The 23,518-nt window shown below is 35.5% G+C and overlaps 1 protein-coding gene across 1 annotated transcript; it reads left to right on the forward strand.

Annotated features, from left to right (window-relative positions):
- The first annotated feature begins 1,108 nt into the window (after positions 1-1,108).
- LOC127856607 (cartilage matrix protein-like) lies at positions 1,109-21,707 on the forward strand. Its single transcript, XM_052392916.1, has 9 exons — positions 1,109-1,250; positions 3,767-3,815; positions 7,360-7,563; positions 8,555-8,732; positions 12,996-13,192; positions 17,054-17,137; positions 17,643-18,052; positions 18,370-18,571; positions 19,483-21,707. The coding sequence occupies exons 1-9, from the start codon at positions 1,215-1,217 to the stop codon at positions 20,031-20,033; spliced, it is 1,911 nt and encodes a 636-aa protein (XP_052248876.1). The 5' UTR covers positions 1,109-1,214; the 3' UTR covers positions 20,034-21,707.
- The last annotated feature ends 1,811 nt before the right edge of the window (positions 21,708-23,518 follow it).

Genomic DNA, 23,518 nt, shown 5'->3' on the forward strand with positions numbered 1-23,518 from the left:
TATTGAAACGCAAAATGGCAAGTTGCGATAATCGCAACTGGTTTACGAGTCGTAACATACTTACGAGAGCTTATTGAAACGGTCCCCAGAGTTATGCAACTTGTCCTTTTACTGTACCCTTATGATAGTTTGCGAGTGTTCCAAGTATGAAAGAAATATCTTTGATACTTTAGGGGTAAAGTGGACCAAAACACAAAACTTAACCAAATTTTCAATTTTCTAAGTATAAAGGGCCCATAATTCCGTCCAAATGCCAGTCAGAGTTACATAACTTTGGCTGCACAGTCCCCTTATGATAGTTAATAAGTGTTGCAAGTATGAAAGCAATAGCTTTGATACTGTAGGAATAAAGTGGACCTAAACACAAAACTTTAACAAATTTTCAATTTTCCAAGTATAAAAAGGGCACATAATTCTGTCAAAATGCCAGTCAGAGTTACATTACTTTGCCTGCACAGTCCCCTTATGATAGTTAGTAAGTGTTGCAAGTATGAAAGCAATAGCTTTGATACTTAAGGAATAAAATGGACCTAAACATAAAACTTAACCAAAATTTTCAATTTTCTAAGTATAAAAAGGGCACATCATTTTGTCAAAATGCACGCCAGAGTTATCTAACTTTGCCTGCACAGTCCCCTCATGATAGAAAGTAAGTGTACCAAGTTTGAATGCAACAGCAATGATACTTTCTGAGAAAAGTGGACCTAAACGCAAAACTTAACCAAAATTTTCAATTTTTTAAGTATAAAAAGGGCACATAATTCTGTCAATATGAACGCCAGAGTTATCTAACTTTGCCTGCCCAGTCCTCTCATGATAGTAAGTGTACCAAGTTTGAATGCAATAGCAATGATACTTTCTGAGAAAAGTGGACCTAAACGCAAAACTTAACCGGACGCCAACGCCGACGCCAAGGTGATGACAATAGCTCATAATTTTTTTTCAAAAAATAGATGAGCTAAAAAACACAATACTTGAGACTGAATGGTAGTCAAAGATTGGCCCAATTAGAATGTCTCAACTTATAAGTCACTGTTAATGTTATATCGCCCACTAGGCTGGTAAAACAATTCATTTTAATTGGTAAGCAGTTCCGGATTTAAAGATGGTAATTGCTCATATATACATCCTGTTCTTTTAAGGCAGCCACATAATTGGTGTTTCCTTCAAACAAATCAAGTTCGGACGATTAATAACAACATTTAGTGGCGTAAATGGAATATAAAGCCATGGAAATAATATTTATTACTGTAGGTTTTACACTTTATTAACTGGAGTTATAATTACATCTTCTGTTTTGAGCTGTCTTGTAAAATGGATTGTTTTGAATTTTAACCTCTCCAGTAGTTAATTGCATTTTATTATTATTATTATTATTATTATTATTTATTTATTTATATTGAATATTATTATTATTTTTATTATTATTATTATTATTATTATTATTATTATTATTATCCTCATAATAATAATTATTATTATTATTATTATTATTATTATTATTATTATTATTATTATTAGCAGTAGTAGTAGCCATTATAGTAGTAGTAGTAGTGGTAGTAGTAATATTACTCTATATTAATCTTTTTTTTTTTTTAATTATATTAATTATTATCATGGCAGGTTTCAAACCAAGTAGTCATTATAATTTTTGAGCTCAAAACTATTGTATCTTTATAGAGATGTCAATCAAACACACAAATTTCACACTGAATCCTTGAATTGTGTTTAATTCATTTGAAGCAATATTTTTTTTTGTAAGGTGTGATCTTAAAAAGTTTCTGCAGTTAAAACATAATATTTTGTCAAGACATACAATCATCTGTTAGTTATGCCCTTAGTTATCATTCAACTTTTGGATGCCAGAAAAAGCAAATATTTGCTCACTAATTAAAAAAATATTCATGAAAAGTAAAATAACAGTTTGATTTTCTTGTGTTACTTATTTAATCTGTAGTACCATAAAACCACGAATATAATACGCCCTCGTGCATAATACGCACCCCCGAGTTTGGTCAAAATTTATCGGTAAAAATTGAAAATCCGAGTAAAATACGTACTAAAATAATCAGTTTCCGAAATCGGCAATTTCCGAAAAAATGTGTCAATATATTTTTGTGCTGTGAAAATAGCAAATCAATTTGATGTTGTCAACTATCTGTTACCCCGGTATATTGATAGGGATGTGTTATAGTGCTGTTGTTATGACACTTGCATAATAAATATCTCTGTCTATTGTTTATATTACCATTGATTGTTACTGATAACACACGGGCCCCTTCCTGACATCCGGGTCAAGCAGTCATAATTACAAAAGAAAGAAGCAGAGACGCTGTTTTTTGATTTTCACATTTAATTCAATTTGACAATATTCTGGACGATAATAATTATAATAATAATAAAGTAATAAGAAGACAAAATGGTTACTTCAGTTTTTATAGTTGTCTAGATGAATTACTTTTTCTTTTTTCGAGTTACAAACTCGATACTTTAATATAACTTAAAATACAATTAAACCACTCATGTTTTTCATGATCTAGTTAATTAAAATACGCTGCTGTCATTAAGGCTAGTTTGGGAGTAAAAAAATAATTAATTAATTATCACCTTTCAATTTAATTCGGCAATCGGCAGACAGGTGTAATAGACTCTATTAGCATCATGAAACTAATTATTTAATTACCACTCTTTACTTCAGATATGGTAAATATGTGGTAGAAAGATAAATAGTGGTCAGCTAAGAAATATTTATTTACGGGTATTGTCAGTTGTTGTTTTTTTCATTTGCTAATCTCTTTATACGACTTAGCGTCCAGTCGCCATTTTGTAGGCAGACGACGATATTAACTGTGTATTCAAAGTATACAGTGTCTGCTCATGAATGACCCAATATTATCCTATAGCTCCTCCCGTTCTCAAGTTTCATTCGACAACGTCATTTCATGTGTAAGCGAGCTCAATGTTGATTGGCCAGCTACCATGCGCACTTCAATAAGGTCAAGCGATGTCTCATAATCGGGTAAAGACTGGGTTTCGTTTACTGTTCGAATTGCAAACACTTTCATTAAAACAAAGAGACAAATATAGAAAACCAGTCCGATATAAATGGTGGATGTTTTAAATGAAATTTTACTAGCTTTTCGCATTCTCACAAATAAGATTTTTATTGAGCCAAATTCTCAATATTTTCGCAAATGACTCAAATGGCGAACGACAGCGCCAGCCTTGTTGCACCCCTTTGATGTAATGGTGTAGTTCAAAATTGCTGCCGCGAAGCGAATAACAGCGATTAAGTTGAAAATTTGCACAGGAAAAATTTTGTTCTGCTCTAAAATTCGTATATTATACGCACCCCCTACTTGAAGAAAAAATCGGCATGTAAAAAAGTGCGTTTTATATTCGTAGATTTACGGTATTTTCACAACACAGTCTAAGGGTTATTGTAAGGCAAAGTTCCCATCAAAGAAGCTTCAGCAAATAATAATGTCATGAAAAAAGACATATCAACATATGAATAGCCTAGTAACACATTGATTTTTTCATTCTATATTGATAGTTGCACATAAGCAAATATTGATCTATTAACCAAAAGTTGAAGATAATGGTTAAAAGAGAAAAGCCTTCTTGAGTCAGCAGGGCAAAGTTGAGTGTGAGAAGTGAGTTTGTGTCTGTGGGTGGGTGTGCGGGAGGTATGGTGTAAACCAATTACTTTGCTTATGCCAAGTAATGTCATGTACTATCAATAGCGGCCAATCTTCAATTGCAGATTGCAGCAGTAGTGACGTTGGCTGCCACCCAAGGTTCGAGAAATGATGGTAAGATAACTTTTCAAATTAATTTTAGCTTTCTCAGGTCAGCTAAATTGCATAAAAATCCTTTAGCGCATACAATTCATTATTGTAAAGTCTGGGCAACAGCAAAATTCTGAGATCTTAAGAACGTTTCCTGAAGGGATCAAACATAAGATAGCCTGGGTCTGTGCGTTGAGTCCCAACTCAACAAATTGATCAATCAAAATGCTTGTAACAAATGAGCATTGATTGAATATATGAGAAGCAGAATAAGATTAAAAGGTTCATAGTCATTGGGCCTAAGTCACAATGACGACCACAATACCTACCATACACTGTATCAATCTTACTTCTCACATTGTTATAATGCTTAAGAATTATGCAATTATCTTAAAAAGGTGATCTCTTTTTGAAAGAAAAAGTACTAAAAACAAGCACATTTCTTGAATAGCTACAACCCTCCAAATAAACTTAGCTTATGAAAGGGTTCAAAGCCCTTGATGTACGGTAGAATCATAAACAAATAAGGCATATTTATAATGATTGGGCAAGAAATATGGCCTGTATAGTGTTATCAAGCTTCAAGAGTTATGAGTGTGTAAAGAATGTAAAACAGGTGTGTGTTAAGTGCATATAGCGGGTAACTCAGGTGTAAGGTTAATGAGTGTGCATAAAGGGTAAAACAGGTGTCAGGTTTATAAGTGTGTGTACAGGGTAATACAGGTGTCAGGTCTATTTGTGTGTAGAGGGCAAAACAGGTGTGAGGTTAATAAATGAGTGAAAACAGTAAAACAGGTTTGAAGTTTATAAGTGTGTATAGAGGGCAAAACAGATGTTAGGCATATGAGTGTGAACATAAGGAAACAGGTGTGAAATTTATGAGTGTGTACAAAGGGCAACAGGTGTGAAATTTATGAGTGTGTACAAAGGGCAACAGGTGTGAGATTTATGAGTGTGTACAAAGGGCAACAGGTGTGAGATTTATGAGTGTGTACAAAGGGCAACAGGTGTGAGATTTATGAGTGTGTACAAAGGGCAACAGGTGTGAGATTTATGAGTGTGTACAAAGGGCAACAGGTGTGAGATTTATGAGTGTATACAAAGGGCAACAGGTGTGAGATTTATGAGTGTGTACAAAGGGCAACAGGTGTGAGATTTATTAGTGTGTACAAAGGGCAACAGGTGTGAGATTTATGAGTGTATACAAAGGGCGACAGGTGTGAGATTTATGAGTGTGTACAAAGGGCAACAGGTGTGAGATTTATGAGTGTGTACAAAGGGCAACAGGTGTGAGATTTATGAGTGTGTACAAAGGGCAACAGGTGTGAGATTTATTAGTGTGTACAAATGGCAACAGGTGTGAGATTTATGAGTGTGTACAAAGGGCAACAGGTGTGAGGTATATGAGTGTGAACATAAGGCAACACATGTGAGATTTATGAGTGTGTTCAAAGAGCAAAGATGTGAGATTTATGAGTGTGTACAAAGGGCAACAGGTGTGAGGTTTATGAGTGTAAACATAAGGCAACACTTGTGAGGTTTTTTGTGTGTGTATAAATGGCAACATGTGTGAGGTTTATGAGTGTGTACAAAATGCAACAGGTGTGAGGTTTATGAGTGTGTACAGAGGGAAAACCAGGTGTCAGGTTTATTAATGTGTACAAAGTGCAAAACAGGTGAGAGGTTTACGAGGGTGTATAAATTGCAACAGGTGTTAGGCTTATGAGTGTGCACAAAGGGCAAACTGGGTGTGAGATTTTTGAGTGTGTATAGAAGGCAAAACATGTCTGAGGTTAATTAGTGAGTTTAAAGGGCAAAATGGGTGTGAGATTTAATAGTATGTATAGGCAGCAAAACAGTTGTGAGGTTTATAAATGTGTACAACAGACAGAACAGGTGTGAGGTTAGGAGTGTATACAAAGGGCAAACAGGTGTGAGATAAATGCAAGAGTACAATGGGCAAAACAAGTTTGTGCTTTATAAATGTGAGTAGAGGGCCAAACACGTGTGCTATTTTTGAGTGTGTACACAAAGCACATTTGAAAATGCAAGCACATTTAGTATGAGGCCGAGGACCAACTGACTTGTTACAAACTGATAATTCATTAAGTGATGCTACACTAGAAGATGCAGGTCAATTTAGTATTTACGATTATCAAAGCAAATTATGTAGACACATTTTTGCACCAAACTTTATTTATAAGAAAACGACAAGTATGCTGGGGTTTCTTAAAACTTTAAAGAAAACATATCATTTCCAAAAGAAGGCGGGTAATTCAAGTTTTCTTTCGGCAAAGCTTCAAAAAAGTACCCAGCTTTTGTTAAATATCTCGGTCACAATAGCAGAATAACTAAACATGTGCATCGGGTCTTAACAAAATCCCTGTGGTATGGATGCCAACTTTCATATGCAGCTGTGTAGGGGTAATTCATTATCTCCGAATTTGGCAAATCCACAGCTGATAGCCTATGACTGTCTGAAACGTCTTGAAAATCTTCACCTGAAAATTTAGACTTTTATACTATAGTCAGAGCCACGGATGAGTTTTAGCCTAAAGGTATTTAAGGGCTTTACTTTGACTCTCATTTTGCCACTTTGACTGTTAGATTTGTAGAAATATCTTTTTGGACTGTTCAGTTTTACTATGTAAGCTTCAAAATTACAAAAAATATGAGCTTTACAAACTGTGACTCATTCTAAGAAATCGGGGCTTACAAGACTGTTTTGACTCTTGACCTTCCAAAGTAAAGGAAAGCCCTTGCACTATATTGTATCCAAAGACTGACCCTTGGTCAAGGTGAATATTTCAACTTTCAAGTCATCTTAAATGTAAGATTCCCACTTTCACGATTCACGCCACAAAGTATTGCAATTGAGTTATTGCACTCCACCCTTACCAAGATAAGGACAAATTAGCCCTTTCAGTGCGGGAACCGAATTTTGAAGGCCTTTGCAAACAGTTTGGATCCAGATGAGACGCCACAGAACGTGGCGTCTCATCAGGATCCAAACTGTTTGCTGTTCTGATAATATTCTTTGAAAAGAATCGAAGAAAATGCTAATTTTAGAAATTCAGCAGACGACATTTTAGCAGAAGACAAATTACCCAGCATGCAAAGGGTTAGTGTGGCTAGTACAGCTCAAACCGAATGATGAATTGTTCAGCAAATAATAAGACGGAAATGGCCAACTAGGGATATCCAAGAGGAAAACAATTGTTGAATAGCTGTTCTACTTATAAGCCAAAAATAACCAACTTAAGACTCTAAAAGAGGAACTTTTTGAAAACATGGGCTTCAAGTTACGATTCTTACACAAATTACAGCTAAAACAGTATTTAGTGTGTATGTGCAAGTTTGTTTTATGTTACATTCTTGAAATATCAAACATTATTATCGTATATGAATTTATGTTTACAGCTATACTAATGGTCCCATCCAGAAGCTGTACATGAAATACTCTGTTTATGACATGCTTGTATCTATGTATGTAATCTTCTATGGAGAAAATAAAATTTTGCACACTGGAAAAAACCCTCAAAAAACACAAATAATTTATTCTTTGTAGAGTGTCAAATCGAGCCGGCGGATGTTGTGTTTGTGCTGGACTCGTCCTACAGTATCTGGCCTCCAGATTTCTACAGAGAGGTCCAATTCATGCAGAAAGTAATCGAAACGTTTGACATTGGGGAGGGGAACGATAAAACTCGAGTGGCGGCCCTGACATATGGGCACAAAGTGTGGCCCAAGTTTTACTTAAATACTTACAAAGGTAATAAATTTCTTTTGAATGTATCATTTATAATAAAGTAGTGGAACTACCAACAAGATTTTAATGTGTAAAGTGTAATAGCAACAAACATATTGCTGCTGTAAAAAAATAATAATTACCAGCTAATATAAAAATGTATCCAAGAAAAGTTTGTTGATAGTTCAACAGTTAGGGCCAGCGTTGTTCATGTATATCAACTATAAATGATTTTTTTTACGTAAATGGTGCATAATTTGTTTAAATTATTCCAATATAATTTCATGTACTATTCATAAACTGATCATTATATGGTTATACTCATTAACACCATGAACTCAAGTTCAATACAACTGTTCATGAAACTACATCTTGTAGGGAATTCCATAGAAATAAATAAACACAAATAACATAAATTCATCTCAAGTAACTATAATCTTGTAAAAAATCTTAGACAAACAAAACAAACAGTGTAGTAAAGTGCGTTTGTGCCACACAAACAAATATTATTTCATCTGTCAACTTAATAAGAAACAAGTTATTTATTGTTTTTTCTATGATTTATAGGGAAATATCAGTTACTTAAATATGATACTTTGCTGCTTATGTTTCAAACAGTGATGATAAAAATAAAAGTTATTGGTGATTTTCACTGTTCCACTGTGAAATGACGCCATCGTTTGATATTGTGATGTCATAACTACGGTGATTTTCTCCAGTTTAACCCTTTTTTTACATGTGCACAAACTTTACAAAAAGCTTTAAAATCAATAAAAAGCAATTTTGTGTTGGTTTTTAGTAGATTCTTGATTTAATTCACTTATGATAATAGAAAAAATAATAATTTGAACTTGTGGCTGCGCTACTATTGAAAATATCAATATCTCTGATTACTTGTGAATTATTATCAATAATCTTCAGAAACTAACAAACATCCCCTATATCTTTGATATGTCCATATTATCTGCCATTCTTCCATCGTGAAATCATTAAATACCATTTGAAATTCCCTCAGAAAAAGCTCAGATGTTGCGGGCAACAGAGACTATCGTCTATGGTGAGGGTAAAACCACGAACACAGGTGATGCACTCTCGTTTGCGCGGGATGTCATGCTGACTGAAAGAGCAGGTGCAAGGGCAAACGTGACAAAGATTGTGATAGTAGTGACAGACGGGTACTCCCAGAAAACATGGTAAGTTACCATGACGATTTGATGATGGTTATATTATAAAGACACAACAAATTGATCAGTTGTTTTACAGAATTCTCCCACCAAAACTTGGGAGCAAGTGATCCCAATAAAATAATAAAATAAAGGATTAATACTTCCATAATCAGATGTGAGCGCAATGCACAGGATACATAAGTTAGTGCATACCTATTTGTAGAACATTTCTGCTGAATGCATTCAATATTTTACATGCTGAAATTTTGAAGTATTAGCAGATTGAGGATAAAAAAACACTATAATTTTTTTATGGACCATACTTGCGCAATTGCTGGATTTGGCAATGTAAATGTCTTCATGCATGTGTATTGTTTTGAAGATTGAAACATTGTCAAGTTTGGCTGTGTTAATGTCTTAAAGGGGCCTTTTCACAGATTTTGGCATTTTTTTAACTTATTCATTAAATGCTTTATATCGATAAATGTAAACATTGGATCGTAAAAGCTCCAGTAAATAATCAAGAATAAAATTTAAAAAAGGAAAAGAACATAGCCCGGACCAGGTTTCGAACCAGTGACCCCTGGAGTCCTGCCAGAGTCCTGAAGTAAAAACGCTTTAGCCTACTGAGCTATTCCGCCGAGTGCACATAAATGACGTATTTTATACCTTATATAAGCAATCTTCGTAGTTTCACAAAATTTAACGACAAAAACAGAACTCTCCAAATTATTCAATCGTTTCGCGTTGCAACGCTTTATAATTTTTAGGTTTTAAAATCGTCAAAAGATGCATATAATGGCTATATTAGACCATGGTAAATGTTCAGTATTACTGTTTCCTCACAAATATCATAACTAAAACGAATATTTGCGAATCTGAAACAACTTCTTTCAATTTTGTCAATTTACCAAAGCGTGAAAAGATCCCTTTAAAGCATTGTGTATTGTTTTGAAGATTGAAACATTGTCAAGTTTGGCTGTGTTAATGTCTTTAAGCATTGTGTATTGTTTTGAAGATTGAAACATTGTCAAGTTTGGCTGTGTTAATGTCTTTAAGCATTGTGTATTGCATTAAAATTGAACGATTGTTGATATTGGCTATGTTCAAGTCCACTCGAGTGCATTGTTTTAAAGACTGAAAAAGTGTTGGCTTTGGCAATTATCATATTTGTTTATTTTTTTACTGAAGACTGAAACATTTTTAGGTTTTGCTAAGTAAATGCCTTTATGCACAGGATTTCGTTTTGAAGACTTACATTATTGAGTTCACGTCTTCATGCAAGAGTACTTTTTTGAAGAAAGAGTCAAACAAGCGATGTGTTTGTGAAACACTATGTCCTTATATATATGACCTTTGATTTTGAAGGATGACCTTGACCTTTCACCATTCAAAATGTGCAGCTCCATGAGATACACATGCATGTCAAATGTCAAGTTGCTAGCTTCAATATTGCAAAAGTGACATTAAATGAGCGATTTTGGCCCATATATTTGACCTTTGACCTTAAAAGATGACCTTGACCTTAACCTTTTACCACTCAAAATGTGCAGCTCCATGAGATACACATGCATGCCAAATATCAAATTGCTATCTTCAATATTGCAAAAGTAATGGCAAATGTTAAAGTTGGGACAAACAAACAAACCAACAAACAAACCAACAGACAGGGCAAAAACAATATGTCCCCCACTATAGTGGTGGGGGACATAAACAAGAGCACCGCCTTGCGGGTGCAGACCGCTCATCTATTTTCTTTTTAAAGGTGAAGGGACTCTCATTTTCAATCACAAAGGAGGGAGGAGTGGAGTGAAGAGGGGTGTATAGTGTGGGGTTGTGGACATTTATTACATTATCTTCCAAAAAAGCGAAAAAAAAAAAAAACGGAGGGGGGGGGGGGGGGGGGGTTTTGGGTGCGATGGTTTGACGGTATTTCAAACATAACCGTTTTTAAAAAAAATGGGGGGGGGGGTATAGTGTGAGGGTGTGGTGATAATTTGTCAGATGATCTTAAAAAAAAATTTAAAAAAATAAAAAAAAAAAAAAAAATTGGGGGGGGGGGTGGGGGGGGGTATAGTGTGAGGGTGTGGTGGTCATTTGTGAGATGATCTTAAAAAAAAAAAAATAGGGGGGGGAGGGGGGAGGGGGGAGGGGGGGGAGGGCACGGGGGATGGTTTGGGTGAAGTCTATTGTGGTATGTCAGGTAAGAGTAGTTTCATCAAAGTATCGATCAAATCTAATCATTAGGGCTGTCACGATACGCCGTGAGCGTACCGCGGTATATCGTGGTACGGCAACACTGTATCGCGGTACGTACCGCGATATTTTACAGAATATGTATCTGTGAAGAAAACAGCAGAATAACAAGTTTTACAAACTTTATTAAACTCAATAATCAGAAAACACTGGTATCATAGTATGACTAGAAACTGTAAAAGAAACTGTAATAAACTTGATAGAAGTAGTCATTGTTATAATGTTATTGTTCGCGTCTTTTTCTAAAATGTTCGCCATGTTGTTTACAATAGCTGTGACTAAGATCTGTGTAAATCGAACGCTTCAAGGGCATGTTCAAAATGCGGAGTCAGCGGGCCCAGTATTGAAAATCCGTAGCGTTCTGACTCTTCCTCGACTTATTCAGAATCTTAAGCTAACATGATTTGGAAGTGCCATGCTTTGAACGATCGATATACTAAAGAAAGAAAATAAGAAATAGAATAAACATCTTTTGGATAATTATGAACTTATTTGCAAAGGAAATCTGTCCCTAATTCCAAAAAAGGTACGGACCCATACATCGCCGTATTTTAAACTTGAAAGTTAAACATCTACAAGTGGAAGCGCTTGCTTGACCTGGATATTAACAGATTATTTATTTAGCCCTTTTGAACCGCTTCTACATTTTTCAAAACGATATATATATCAAAATAATTATGTAATGTATTTATATCTGTGCTAATATAAAAATATTTAAAAAACCGGTGCGGCAACGCCGTACCGCGGTGCGATTTTTTTCACGACATGCACCGCGATATACCGGTATACCGGTGAATCGTGACAGCCCTACTAATCATAAATAAAGAAGTTATGGCAATTTTAGCAAAATTTAATAATTTGACCTTGAGAGTCAAGGTCATTCAAAGGTCAAAGTAAAATTCAAGTTGCCAGGTACAGTAACCTCATGATAGCATGTAAGTATTTGAAGCTTGAAAGCAATAGCCTTGATACTTCGAGTGGATCGAAACACAAAATTTAACCATATATTAAAAGTTACTAAGTCAAAAAAGGGCCATAATTCCATAACAATGACAACCAGAGTTATGCAACTTGTCCTTTTACTGTACCCTTATGATAGTTTGTGAGTGTTCCAAGTATGAAAGCAATATCTGTGATACTTTAGGGGTAAAGTGGACCAAAACATAAATCTTAACCAAATTTTCAATTTTCTAAGTATAAAGGGCCCATAATTCCGTCCAAATGCCAGTCAGAGTTACATAACTTTGCCTGCACCGTCCCCTTATGATAGTTCATAAATCTTGCAAGTATGAAAGCAATAGCTTTGATACTGTAGGAATAAAGTGGACCTAAACACAAAACTTAATCAAATTTTCAATTTTCTAAGTATAAAAAGGGCACATAATTCTGTCAAAATGCCAGTCAGAGTTACATTACTTTGCCTGCACAGTCCCCTTATGATAGTTAGTAAGTGTTGCAAGTATGAAAGCAATAGCTTTGATGCTTAAGGAATAAAATGGACCTAAACACAAAACTTAACCAAAATTGTCAATTTTCTAAGTATAAAAAGGGCACATAATTCTGTCAAAATGCATGCCAGAGTTATCTAACTTTGCCTGCCCAGTCCCCTCATGATAGTAAGTAAGTGTACCAAGTTTGAATGCAATAGCATTGATACTTACTGAGAAAAGTGGAATTAAACGCAAAACTTAACCAAAATTTTCAATTTTTTAAGTATAAAAAGGGCACATAATTCTGTCAAAATGCACGCCAGAGTTATCTAACTTTGCCTGCCCAGTCCCCTCATGATAGTAAGTAAGTGTACCAAGTTTGAATGCAATAGCATTGATACTTTCTGAGAAAAGTGGACCTAAACGCAAAACTTAACCGGACGCCGACGCCAACGCCAACGCCGACGCCGAGGTGATGACAATAGCTCATAATTTTTTTTCAAAAAATAGATGAGCTAAAAAGGGTTTGACCATGTCCATGTCTAAGGCTTGAGCATTATTTTGAAGACCAAGTGAACAAAAAAGGTTCTTATTTCTTCTGCAGGTTCACACAAGAGATGGCCAAGGTGCTGAAAGACGATGGCGTGTTTCTGTTTGCAGTCAGTGTCGGCATGCGTCTGGATCACATGGAACTCGCAGGCATTGCCAGCGACCCAGATGCGAAGTACTTCTTCAACATCGACAAGTACAGTGAAATGTCGTACATCAAACAAACCATCGAGAACAAAATTTGTGAAAACAGTAAGTTTGCCAGATACATTTGTTTTAGAATTTAAAAAGATGTTTTTTTGTGTTTTTATGCAATGAACTGCTTAAACAAAAGTACACTTTTTTTGTTTGTATTTTTGGTTTAACTGTGCAATGATCAAGTCCTTGAATGGGTTGTACTTAATGGAATCTTCGTAAAGATATTTTGGGTAACCTAAGTGGACATCAGGCCTTCTTGACTTGTCAGACACGGATGTCTCCACTTAAAAGTTTGGATACAGTCATAGGGTCATAGGGTAAAACACCAACATAAATTTAGTGATTTAGTTGGCTCAACAAATGTTCACATTAGGTATATATATAATGGAATAATGTGTAAAAGGCGATAAGTCTGTCCAAATACATAAATAAGTGTTATAATTAAATATGGATTAAGTTACATCCACCAAGATGCTAAAAACCAAGCCACAGGCCACACAATTTAGCTGCAAACATATTTTATAAGCATCATGAGGGCCTATTGAGATTTCAATGCCTCCCTGTTTGAAATTGCATTTAAATGAAAAGCTTAACTACCAAACAAATAAAAAAAAGTGATATATTCTGAAATGGCTAAATTGCCAGGTCACTAGAATTCTGTTTTCAGCATTCACCCACTTCAGACAGTAATAGTTAAAAGCAGCTAGGATCAAGTAGTAAATCAAACTCTTATGACAACAATTGCAAGTCCTTGTAAATCAAATTTACTCCTATTGTTAACTAATGGGCTCTTAAACATCTGCAAGCTTCTCTTTTCATAAGTAGTCTGCCTCTTGGTAACTTGTTGACACAGTTTGTTTTTATTGTTTTCTGATGGGCCCCTCAATCTTTAAACCTAAGTCCTCCTACACAATGCTGTCCCAATCTCCCGCCCTCCACTGTTGGTTTCAATACTTATGAAACATAGAAAGTATGTAGTTTAGCCCCTTCCCACTCAGAATCAAAGTTGAAAATGGCTATGTGCATTCAGCATAAAACCAGAACAACCTTCGAGTAACTCCCAGTCTGTTCAGGTTTTATGCTGTTTGCAGTCTGTTCAGGTTTTATGCTGTTTGCTGCTCATCAGAAAGGTCTTAACCCTTTGCATGCTGGGTGATTTGTCTTCTGCTAAAATGTCGTCTGCTGAATTTTTAAAAATAGCATTTTCTTCGATTTTTTTCAAAGAATACTATCAGAATAGCAAACAGTTTGGATCCTGATGAGACGCCACGTTCTGTGGCGTCTCATCTGGATCCAAACTGTTTGCAAAGGCCTTCAAAATTCGGTTCCCGCACTGAAAGGGTTAAATTAAATTTAACTTCCTAAGAGACTACAAATGCTTAAAAATAGGTATCTAAGTGGTAAAGGGTTAAATGAAAAAAAGCTTTCTCACATTATCATGCATTATCAAATCCAAAACAAAAAAATATCTCCTTTTTATCTTTTGCAACATGTATACATTGCAAGAAACGGTATGCTTACAATCAGCTATGTAACTGTAAAAAAATAATATTTAATACCTTCACAACTTTCGAAAAAAAGAACTACTGCTATTATTCACTATCATATTGAAATAATCTACCACCAAGAACAGTTGGGTGACCAATATGTTTTGTCTGACTGTCCAATCAAGCGAGTGCCAGTGGGTCATACATCATTACAATGGTCCGAGAAATGGAAATGAAATTGCCATAGAAACGGGAAGAATTAGGGCAGGGGCAATCATAAGATGAATGACAAGATCATTTGTCAAACAGGAAATTGTTTTTTGAACTGGGGAATGCCTGGCTGTGTGAACTTTGTTAGTATGACAGAACTGGGGTGCCATGTAGCAATCATGACAGAACTTTGTTAGCTTGAATGAACAGGTGCACTGTTTAGTAAGCATCAGCCAGAACATTGTTATCATTCCAGACCATGTTTGCTATGCAGCAAGCATGACAGAGAACTTAACTGCTCAGGCGATTTTCTGCCATGTAAAAAAGGCCGTAAAATGGACCCGATCCCAAACCGAAATTAAAAAAAATCCCGATGTAAAAAAAAGTGTCTTCTGACTTAATATGATTATTAGACTCTATATCTCAATAAATAAATTTGACCAAGACCAACCAGTGATCTACTGGTCCAAACAAAAAAAACTCTTTCAGAAGCGAGCAAAATGAACAAGCAATCAAATTACAACAATAATTCCTCCACAATTAACTATATTTAATACAAAACAAACATGCATAATCATCTTCGTTCTATACCTTTTACTGGTTACTGCAAAGCAAACCAGCAACTCAAACAATGATTTCTCAACAATTTAAGCCAAACAATACTAAGCAAACATGCATAAACATCTCAAATCTTTGCATTTTATCCTTACTGCATAGCAAACCAGCAATTATAGAGATGACCTGTCATGTTAAGGTGCTATTTATCCCACATACAAATCCCAACATTTCCTGCTACGGTTATTGTAAATCTGGAAAACGACAGCCCCAGTAAAAAAACTCATGGCAGAAACAATGCTTGTAGGTTGTGAATGAGAATTTTTTGCTGGACAGCTAAACAATTTATGACACCATTTTTTCCCCCAAAGGAGGGAAAATCGGTGAGAAGGCACTAATTAGCCACTGTTCATGGATGTTTATGAAAATTACAGACACAGATCTGATTGGAGTTTTTAATCTGGAAAAGCTCATGATAAACAAAGAAGTTATTTTCACCCTCTGTCATGGTGGCATAGCTGTTAATCAAGAATATTTCAACTACTTTTGGTGCAAAAAGGAACATTTGTCACAGGCTGTGGAATTGTAGTATCTTTTGTAAAAAAACACATTAAGGCAGTGGTTTTGCAGTGTAATTCTTTTGCAACAAATTTTAGGCAGTTGGTTTGTAGTATTTTTTGTTGCAAAATTGAGTCAGTGGATATGTGGTATTTTTTGCAGCAAAATTGCTGAAATGTTTTCAGAATCCAGGGTTATTTTCCCTTTAACTTCTTTTAAGTAACTCTTTCATTGTTTTAAAAGTATGCGTTTCCCTGTAGAAAAGTCTGTGCTTTCTGTGAAAGTTTTCCTGAAATTTTTATTTTTCAAAAAAGCTTCTCAAGTTCCCCTGCCAGCAAGCTGACATCTATCCAATATCAAACTGAATTGACAATATTATGCCCATTCAACAATTCCTATCAGCACTATAGTTTAGTACAAAGAATCATACGCTGGCCTGGCAACTACAAAAGCTCAAAGTCTAAATCTTACTTTAAAGTAAAAATAGTGACCAATAAGAATTTTGAATTATTTAAGCATGTACATACTTCCATTGGTTACATACATCAGATTGAGACTGTTGTTGTTTGCAGGTTAGAACTGTTTCATACTCAACAGCCCTTAACATTAATTAATATAAAGGTACAAGATAAATTTAAGCCGCATTCTTGGAAAACTAGACTTAACCCTTTGCATGCTGGGAAATTTGTCGTCTGCTAAAATATCGTCTGCTGAATTTCTAAAATTAGCATTTTCTTCGATTTTTTTCAAAGAATACTATCAGAATAGCAAACAGTTTGGATCCTGATGAGACGCCACGTTCTGTGGCGTCTCATCTGGATCCAAACTGTTTGCAAAGGCCTTCAAAATTTGGTTCCTGCACTGAAAGGGTTAATGCATGTGCGTTAAGATTCATCTCAGATTAGTATATGCAGTCTGCACAGGCTAATCAGGGAAGACACTTAAATTGAGCCCAAACTGGATTTTCACTAAGAAGAGACATACTTTAAAAGAAAACTACCATCAAAGCGGAAAGTTTTGTACCTGATTAGCCTGTGCAAATGCGTTAAGACCAGTTTTCCCAGAACGCGGACGAAGGTTAAGCATCTGCCCTTTCTCTATACAGGGGCTGCACAAGACTCCTGGAATATCACCGACACCGACAACTTTGCGGAGTTCAAAGCAGGCACCACTGAAGAAATCATACTTGGTAATAAACAGATGTGTTTTTGGAAGGAATAAAGCATGCTCATACACTGTATTTACATGTTTCTGGCTTGAAAAGGAACACAAATGTTTCTGAGATAACCATTCAAATAATTATCACACATTGTAATCATAGACATATTTATATGCACTACCATCAAATTAATGAGCTATACCTGTAATAAAATTGAAAATTGCCACACAAACATGTATAGCATTTCTTACAATGAAAAATCTTGACATAAACGTAGAAGGTTCAGCAGTAAATCACTTGTAGTTCTATGAATTATTGTGAGATATGAATTTGTTTTAATTTAAATAAAAACTATATAATTTTCTCTTTTTTTTCAAACTCAAGTTTATATTGTTACGGCAAAGCAGCAGGAATATATTTTGGTATAGACCCTTCATAAATTAAATACAAATCTTATTTTTTTATTGTGACAGCAAGCAGCTGCCGTATTTTTTGCTATAGAAGCTTCATACATTCAAAAAATTCTTTATTCCAGATTGTGATGGCAAAGCAGCAGACATATATTTTGCAATAGACGCTTCATACAGTATAAACCAAGACAACTTTGGAAAGCAGATGGAATTCATTCATGGAGTGGTCGACATTCTTGATGTTGCACCAAACAGAACGCGTGTTGGTTTAATTACCTTCAGCGACGATGTCACGTTCGTCGTCAAACCTGAACAAAAGTTGTCAAAAGAAGAGTTCATGATGTATTCGAACACTGCAAAATACAGCGGTGGAGGAACTGATACGGCAAATGCTTTGAGAGCGTTACGCGAGGAAGGGTTTTTCGGACCATCAACTTCCCAAAGAGATGGAGTGGCCAAAATCGTAATTATATTGACTGATGGTTTGTCAGTCTCCCCGGAATCTACAGTGATGGAAGCAAACAACCTGAGGAAGGTTAGTAAGATAGATAATTTAAACTTGAAACATAGCAGATGTCTTTATAAAAAAATGTTCAAATTCAAGATAAAGAACAATTGTATGACAAGGATTGAGTTTACAAAAATGTAAATAAATATTATCTACAAATAAATTCTTTCAAAAACATCATAAAATATTGGAGACCTTGGAGTCTAAAAGTTTCATATTGCTTTTCCTGCAGAATTACATGTTTACACATAAAAAAGGATAAAAATTACAAACATAAAATTCAGTTATCAGCTCTAACGCTTTGAAGATGAATCTCAACACCTGCTTGTTATTAATCTATTCAGGCTGGAGTGGAGATATTTTCCGTCGGGATCGGAGAAGGGATCGACAAGAAAGAGCTCATAGACATCGCAAGTCAGCCATCAGATAAGTTCATGCTTCACGTCGAGGACTTTGGAGCTCTCATGAACATTCGACTGAAGCTGGCTGCCAGGTCTTGCACAGTGAAACCTTCAGATGGCTTGTCATTTGCAGCCGATCAGGCGGGTATGTAGATGAGCCCCTTTCTGGGACAAATGGGCGTAATGACTGTGAGAAAAATGTTGCTCCAGATAAGCCTGTCCATACTCACAGGCTAATCAAGGACAACACTGTGTGCTTTTATTATTATTTTGTTTAAAGGAAGTCTCTCCTTAGTAAAAATCCAGTTAACCCTTGGCATGCTGGGAAATTTGTCATCTGCTAAAATGTTGTCTGCTGAATTTCTAAAATTTGGATTTTCTTTGATTTTTTTCAAAGAATACTATCAGACTAGCAAACAGTTTGGATCCTGATGAGAAGCCATGTTCTGTGGCGTCTCATCTGGATCCAAACTGTTTGCAAATTCCTTAAAAATTCGGTTCCAGCACTGAAAGGGTTAAGGTGGAAAGCGTCATCCCCGATTGCACAGCATGTAGCCCAGATTTCCCAGAGCATGCCTTATATACAAAATATTGTTTGCCCAATCAGCATTTAATTATTGTGTATTAAATAAACACGTGGGAGAAAAAGGGACATAATGTGGTTTTGCCTTGTTATGTCAACCACAGCATTATGCTTTATATTGCTGTATTAGGTATATGAGAGTAAGCTTGATTTCTGCAGAAGCCAATAGTTGATATCTATTTTTAAAGGACACATTCTATATATGGAATCTAGATATATTGTACATACTGTAAAAACTCGCAATTCTTAATTGAACCCAAAATCCATTTTACAACTTGAACATATGTTTAAGGCTTTTTAGATATTTTACCTTATTATGATCGATTGAAATGTGTTTCCCCTTATAAGTTTTGCCAAAATATAATTCCACACACAAAAAACTAAGAGAAAGAGCTTAAATTCACATGAAGGACAATTCACTCCAAGCCAACACCATGCAAAGCTGTCTGCAGTGTTTTGTTTCTGTGTTTCAGTTTGCCACCCCATGACCAAGACAGATCTTCTCTTCGTGTTTGACGCACTCGAGATTGGCAGCTGGCGTTCCCAGGCGGTCTCCCAGTTCATTGAACAGAGCTTAACCTCTTTCAACTTGGCCACTGACCGCCTTCGTGTAGGCCGCGAGATAGAAAACTGTCCCCGTGGAAACATTCCTCTAGGAGGAGCTCTACATGCCGCGGATTTTGGGGCAGTTCAGTTTTCGTCTTTCACTGAACTGATTCAGAGGGTGTCACGCGTAAGATTCTCAGAGGAAAATGGCGGACGTGCAAATTCCACTCGAATGCTGGTGTTGTTTGTGGATTCAGAACAGAGGATGAATTATGAAACCGTTGAAGCGGCGAAGAAACTGAAAGCGTCTGTGGATTACTTTTACCTCGTGTCTATAGGGAAGGGAATGTACAATAAACATTTCGAGGACATGGCCGACAAAGGCAGGACATTGAAACTGAACAGCTATGATCAACTTCCTGCAAATACTGGGGACCTCATGACGTCAATCTGCGACTACTTTTTCATGTCTTTCTAGTGTTCAACTATTTGTGGGGGGGTTCTGCTCTCAATAGTTTGTTTAAACCTTTGACCACTCAGATACGCACTTCATTCCAAACCCTGAGGTAATGATGAGCAGCAAACAGCATGAAACCTGAAAAGACTGCGAGTTACTCGCATACTGCTATGGTTATATGCTTGTTGCATGTAGCCATTTTCACTTTGCTTCTGAGTGGGAAAGGGTTAAACGTGACCATGTGCCTTTGAATTTAGTAATGTCTTGTAATATTATTCTCATAGATCAGTCATTTTTAAATATTTTCCCAATTTACTTTCAAACAAAACTGCTTTTCTTTTATTATCATGTTAAAGTCATATTGCTTTTGGCTTATTATCCATATTCGTTATTCCAATATACTTTTAACTCATTTTTCTTCTATTTTTAAAATCCTTAATGGAAAAATGTGTGTATAGAAAATGTATTTGCCAATATTACACAATTTTGGGGGGAATTTGAACTTGCAATATAGTGAACATGTCCTTCAAATTAAAACCCTTTTTTATTTGTTCTCCACATCTGTCTATTAACATGCCTTTTTCAACAAGATTGATGAATCTGCAATATTAAAGTTCGACTTTAATTGTGACATGTTTGAAATTTGACTAGATTTACAAATAGTGTATGTTGTTTGTTAGTTTGAATGTGTTGGCCGTTTTTAATTATAATATTCAAGCTTGTATGTAAACTTTTCATGGATAATAATTAAAATGAGGTTGCAAGCATGATGCTCATAGTTACAAAGGTAAGTGTAGCAAGCAGTATATTGAAGTACATTAAATCATTGAAAATCATTATCAAAGTGGAAAATAACTTGTGTGGCAGACAAGTCATGTCTCAAACGAGACACTGACTGTGATTATCAATACTTACTGCAATTTTGTCCTTAATATACTTTAGCAGAACAAAGATGATGGGATACAAGTCAAGTCTTCTCTGAACCCTGATTTTCACTCCCTATTTACGATTCTTTGTCGACGTTAATTTTTACATCGTGTCCTTTCATTCATTTGAGTTCAGCTTATTGCTATTCTTTTCATCACAGTTCAATAAACATGCGTGTTTACTAATGCACTGGATTTTCGTGAGTTTTGGCGGTTATAACGTCATTAGAGGTCTGCTTACAGGAGACAACGCATGTTGTGGTTTAATATATTTGTAACAGTAATTATTATACTCATTTAAGGTTTTAGGAATTTATATTATTATTATTATTTCAGGTTTAAATGTACATTTTCATATAGAATTATGCTGTTGGATTAGTGAGTTTATAAGATTGTATTTTTTCTAGTCAACTAGTATGGGTGAGGCCCAACACTCAGCAGCATGACAATTGACAATTTACGGGCACAGATTTCCAGAGCCTTTTTCCTAGACATTCGAAAATGGGTTTTTATTTCTTGTTTTTCCTCGGCGAGTCATGTTGAATTTTATACACATCCTAGTTTAAGAAATAATGTGTATTTTGGAGTTTCTGTTGAGTTAATGCTTTGTTTGTGTGACAATAATATGTTTTACATAGTTAAGATTATGATTTTTTGTGTCCCTGGGTTTTGAATTGGCAAGAACTATGATCTGTAAATGCACTTGTTTACTTACATAAATCCTGTTGGTAAAACGGCTACAATAAAAGCGGACCACCTTCTACATAAATTTGGTGTTTGTTGTAATGTTTGTTGTCACTTGTTTGCTAGCAAGCAAAGAGTTTATTTATTTTCGGACAAAAGAAGTGACAAAGTGATATTATTAATATCGTACATGAATAGTGCAACAAAATATATGTAACAACCCTATAAATAGGTCAGTGAACATAACCATGATACATGATTCACAAAACGTCAGCCCATTAGAACCATATTGCTCTGGATATTTGTGGGTTTAAAAATGGTAGCCAACAAGCCTACACTCAAAACATTGTCAATCTCTTCTCTTGTCATGATGAAAACTTGTGAACTGGCCAAGAAGCTATTCAAAATTTTTGACGCTCTAAAATATTTTAGCTACTTTTTATATTGGTAATATTTGGAGGTTCCAAAGAATTTAGCCCATATAAAAAGTATCTCTAAATTCTTTGTACGACTTATAAATAAGACTAGCCAAGAAGCCAAAATGAGAGAACCACAAATATACCCACAGAACTACAAAAAGGTGGGCAATGCCAAAACTATGACATGATTGCCCCACATTGTCAATTTTGTGGATTTATTTGTTGTTGGTTGACTTAAACCTTACAACAAAGTCAATTTAAAGATTGAAAAATATGTCTGCCAGAACAGCGAAAAGGGTGCAAGAACAGCGAAAAGGGCACCAATAAAAAAATATGACCACTCTCACCTTTTGTCAGTTTGGTGTATATTTGTTGTTCTAATACGTTGGTGAACTTACACATGCCAACACAGCAACTCAAAAGAGGGACAGATGTACCCACCAGTATTGATGAAAAGGGTATCAATACAGCAATTATGACATTGTCCACCTTTTTGCTGCAAATGTATTAAGATTTAGCATTCAGATCAGTTCAGAAGGATTATGGGCAATAAATAGCAAATAAAGGGTTGAGCAACAAAATTCGATCTTTTTTCAATCAAATGTAAAAAGCACATTTTAGAGTATGTTTACGTAACCCACTGAACAAATGACAGTGTCATTGAATGCTTTCATGCGCATAAGACAAAATCGTACAAAAAGACTCACGAAATGCGGGTGAAATGGCATATGTACGAAGCTGAGTATTGTCATGTGTAATTGCTGTCGACGCTGAAGCAACTGCTCATGCTGCTGTTGTTGCTGTGGGTCATTATGATGATTTGGTTGACGATAATTATAACGTATTGCGTAAAGTATGATTGTTTATTAATTCAAATAATCGCCACTTCCGAGTGACACATGTTCAAAAAAATAGAACGCCGAAAAACGAAATGCTCGGGGAAATCGTGTGTCGTGCAAACAGCGTTATGCAATCGGGACTCCTCGACAACGACCCCTGCATACTGATCCGAAGTTTGACTAATTACCGACTTGCAGGATTCATTTCCGACCATCTTCAAGATGATACGCATTACATATCTTTTCCAGGGCCGTTTTTTTCCGAAATGATAGTTAGGCTGTTACAGTGACAACGAAAATGAACGTTCACGCTCTTCGCATGGGGATGGTGATACTTACTTACTGATTTATAATATAATGAAAATTAAAGCACATGGCTCATGCAGAAACACACAATTGAATATGAAAATATAAAATAAATCTATCACTTTTCGCAGCAGTTTGCAACTTCTAGGACATGAAAACTTATTTCCTTTAGAGTTTGCACACGTACATTTAGTTTATACAGCCGTTGGTAACCAATACTTTGCATGACCACATCACGATTTAATTACAACAGTCATTATTGTGAAACCCGTATTCTGTAAGCACGTTCTTTTTCTGAGTATACATGTATATGCTTAGTATATATATGGACA

Source organism: Dreissena polymorpha, chromosome 13, assembly GCF_020536995.1.
Source record: "Dreissena polymorpha isolate Duluth1 chromosome 13, UMN_Dpol_1.0, whole genome shotgun sequence".
NCBI lineage: Eukaryota > Metazoa > Mollusca > Bivalvia > Myida > Dreissenidae > Dreissena > Dreissena polymorpha.

Coding starts and splice junctions, on each gene's coding strand:
- LOC127856607 (XM_052392916.1), top strand. CDS start 1,215: ATGGAATATAAAGCCATGGAAATAATATTTATTACT. Junction 1,251..3,766: donor TGGAAATAATATTTATTACT/GTAGGTTTTACA, acceptor CTTCAATTGCAG/ATTGCAGCAGTAGTGACGTT. Junction 3,816..7,359: donor CCAAGGTTCGAGAAATGATG/GTAAGATAACTT, acceptor TATTCTTTGTAG/AGTGTCAAATCGAGCCGGCG.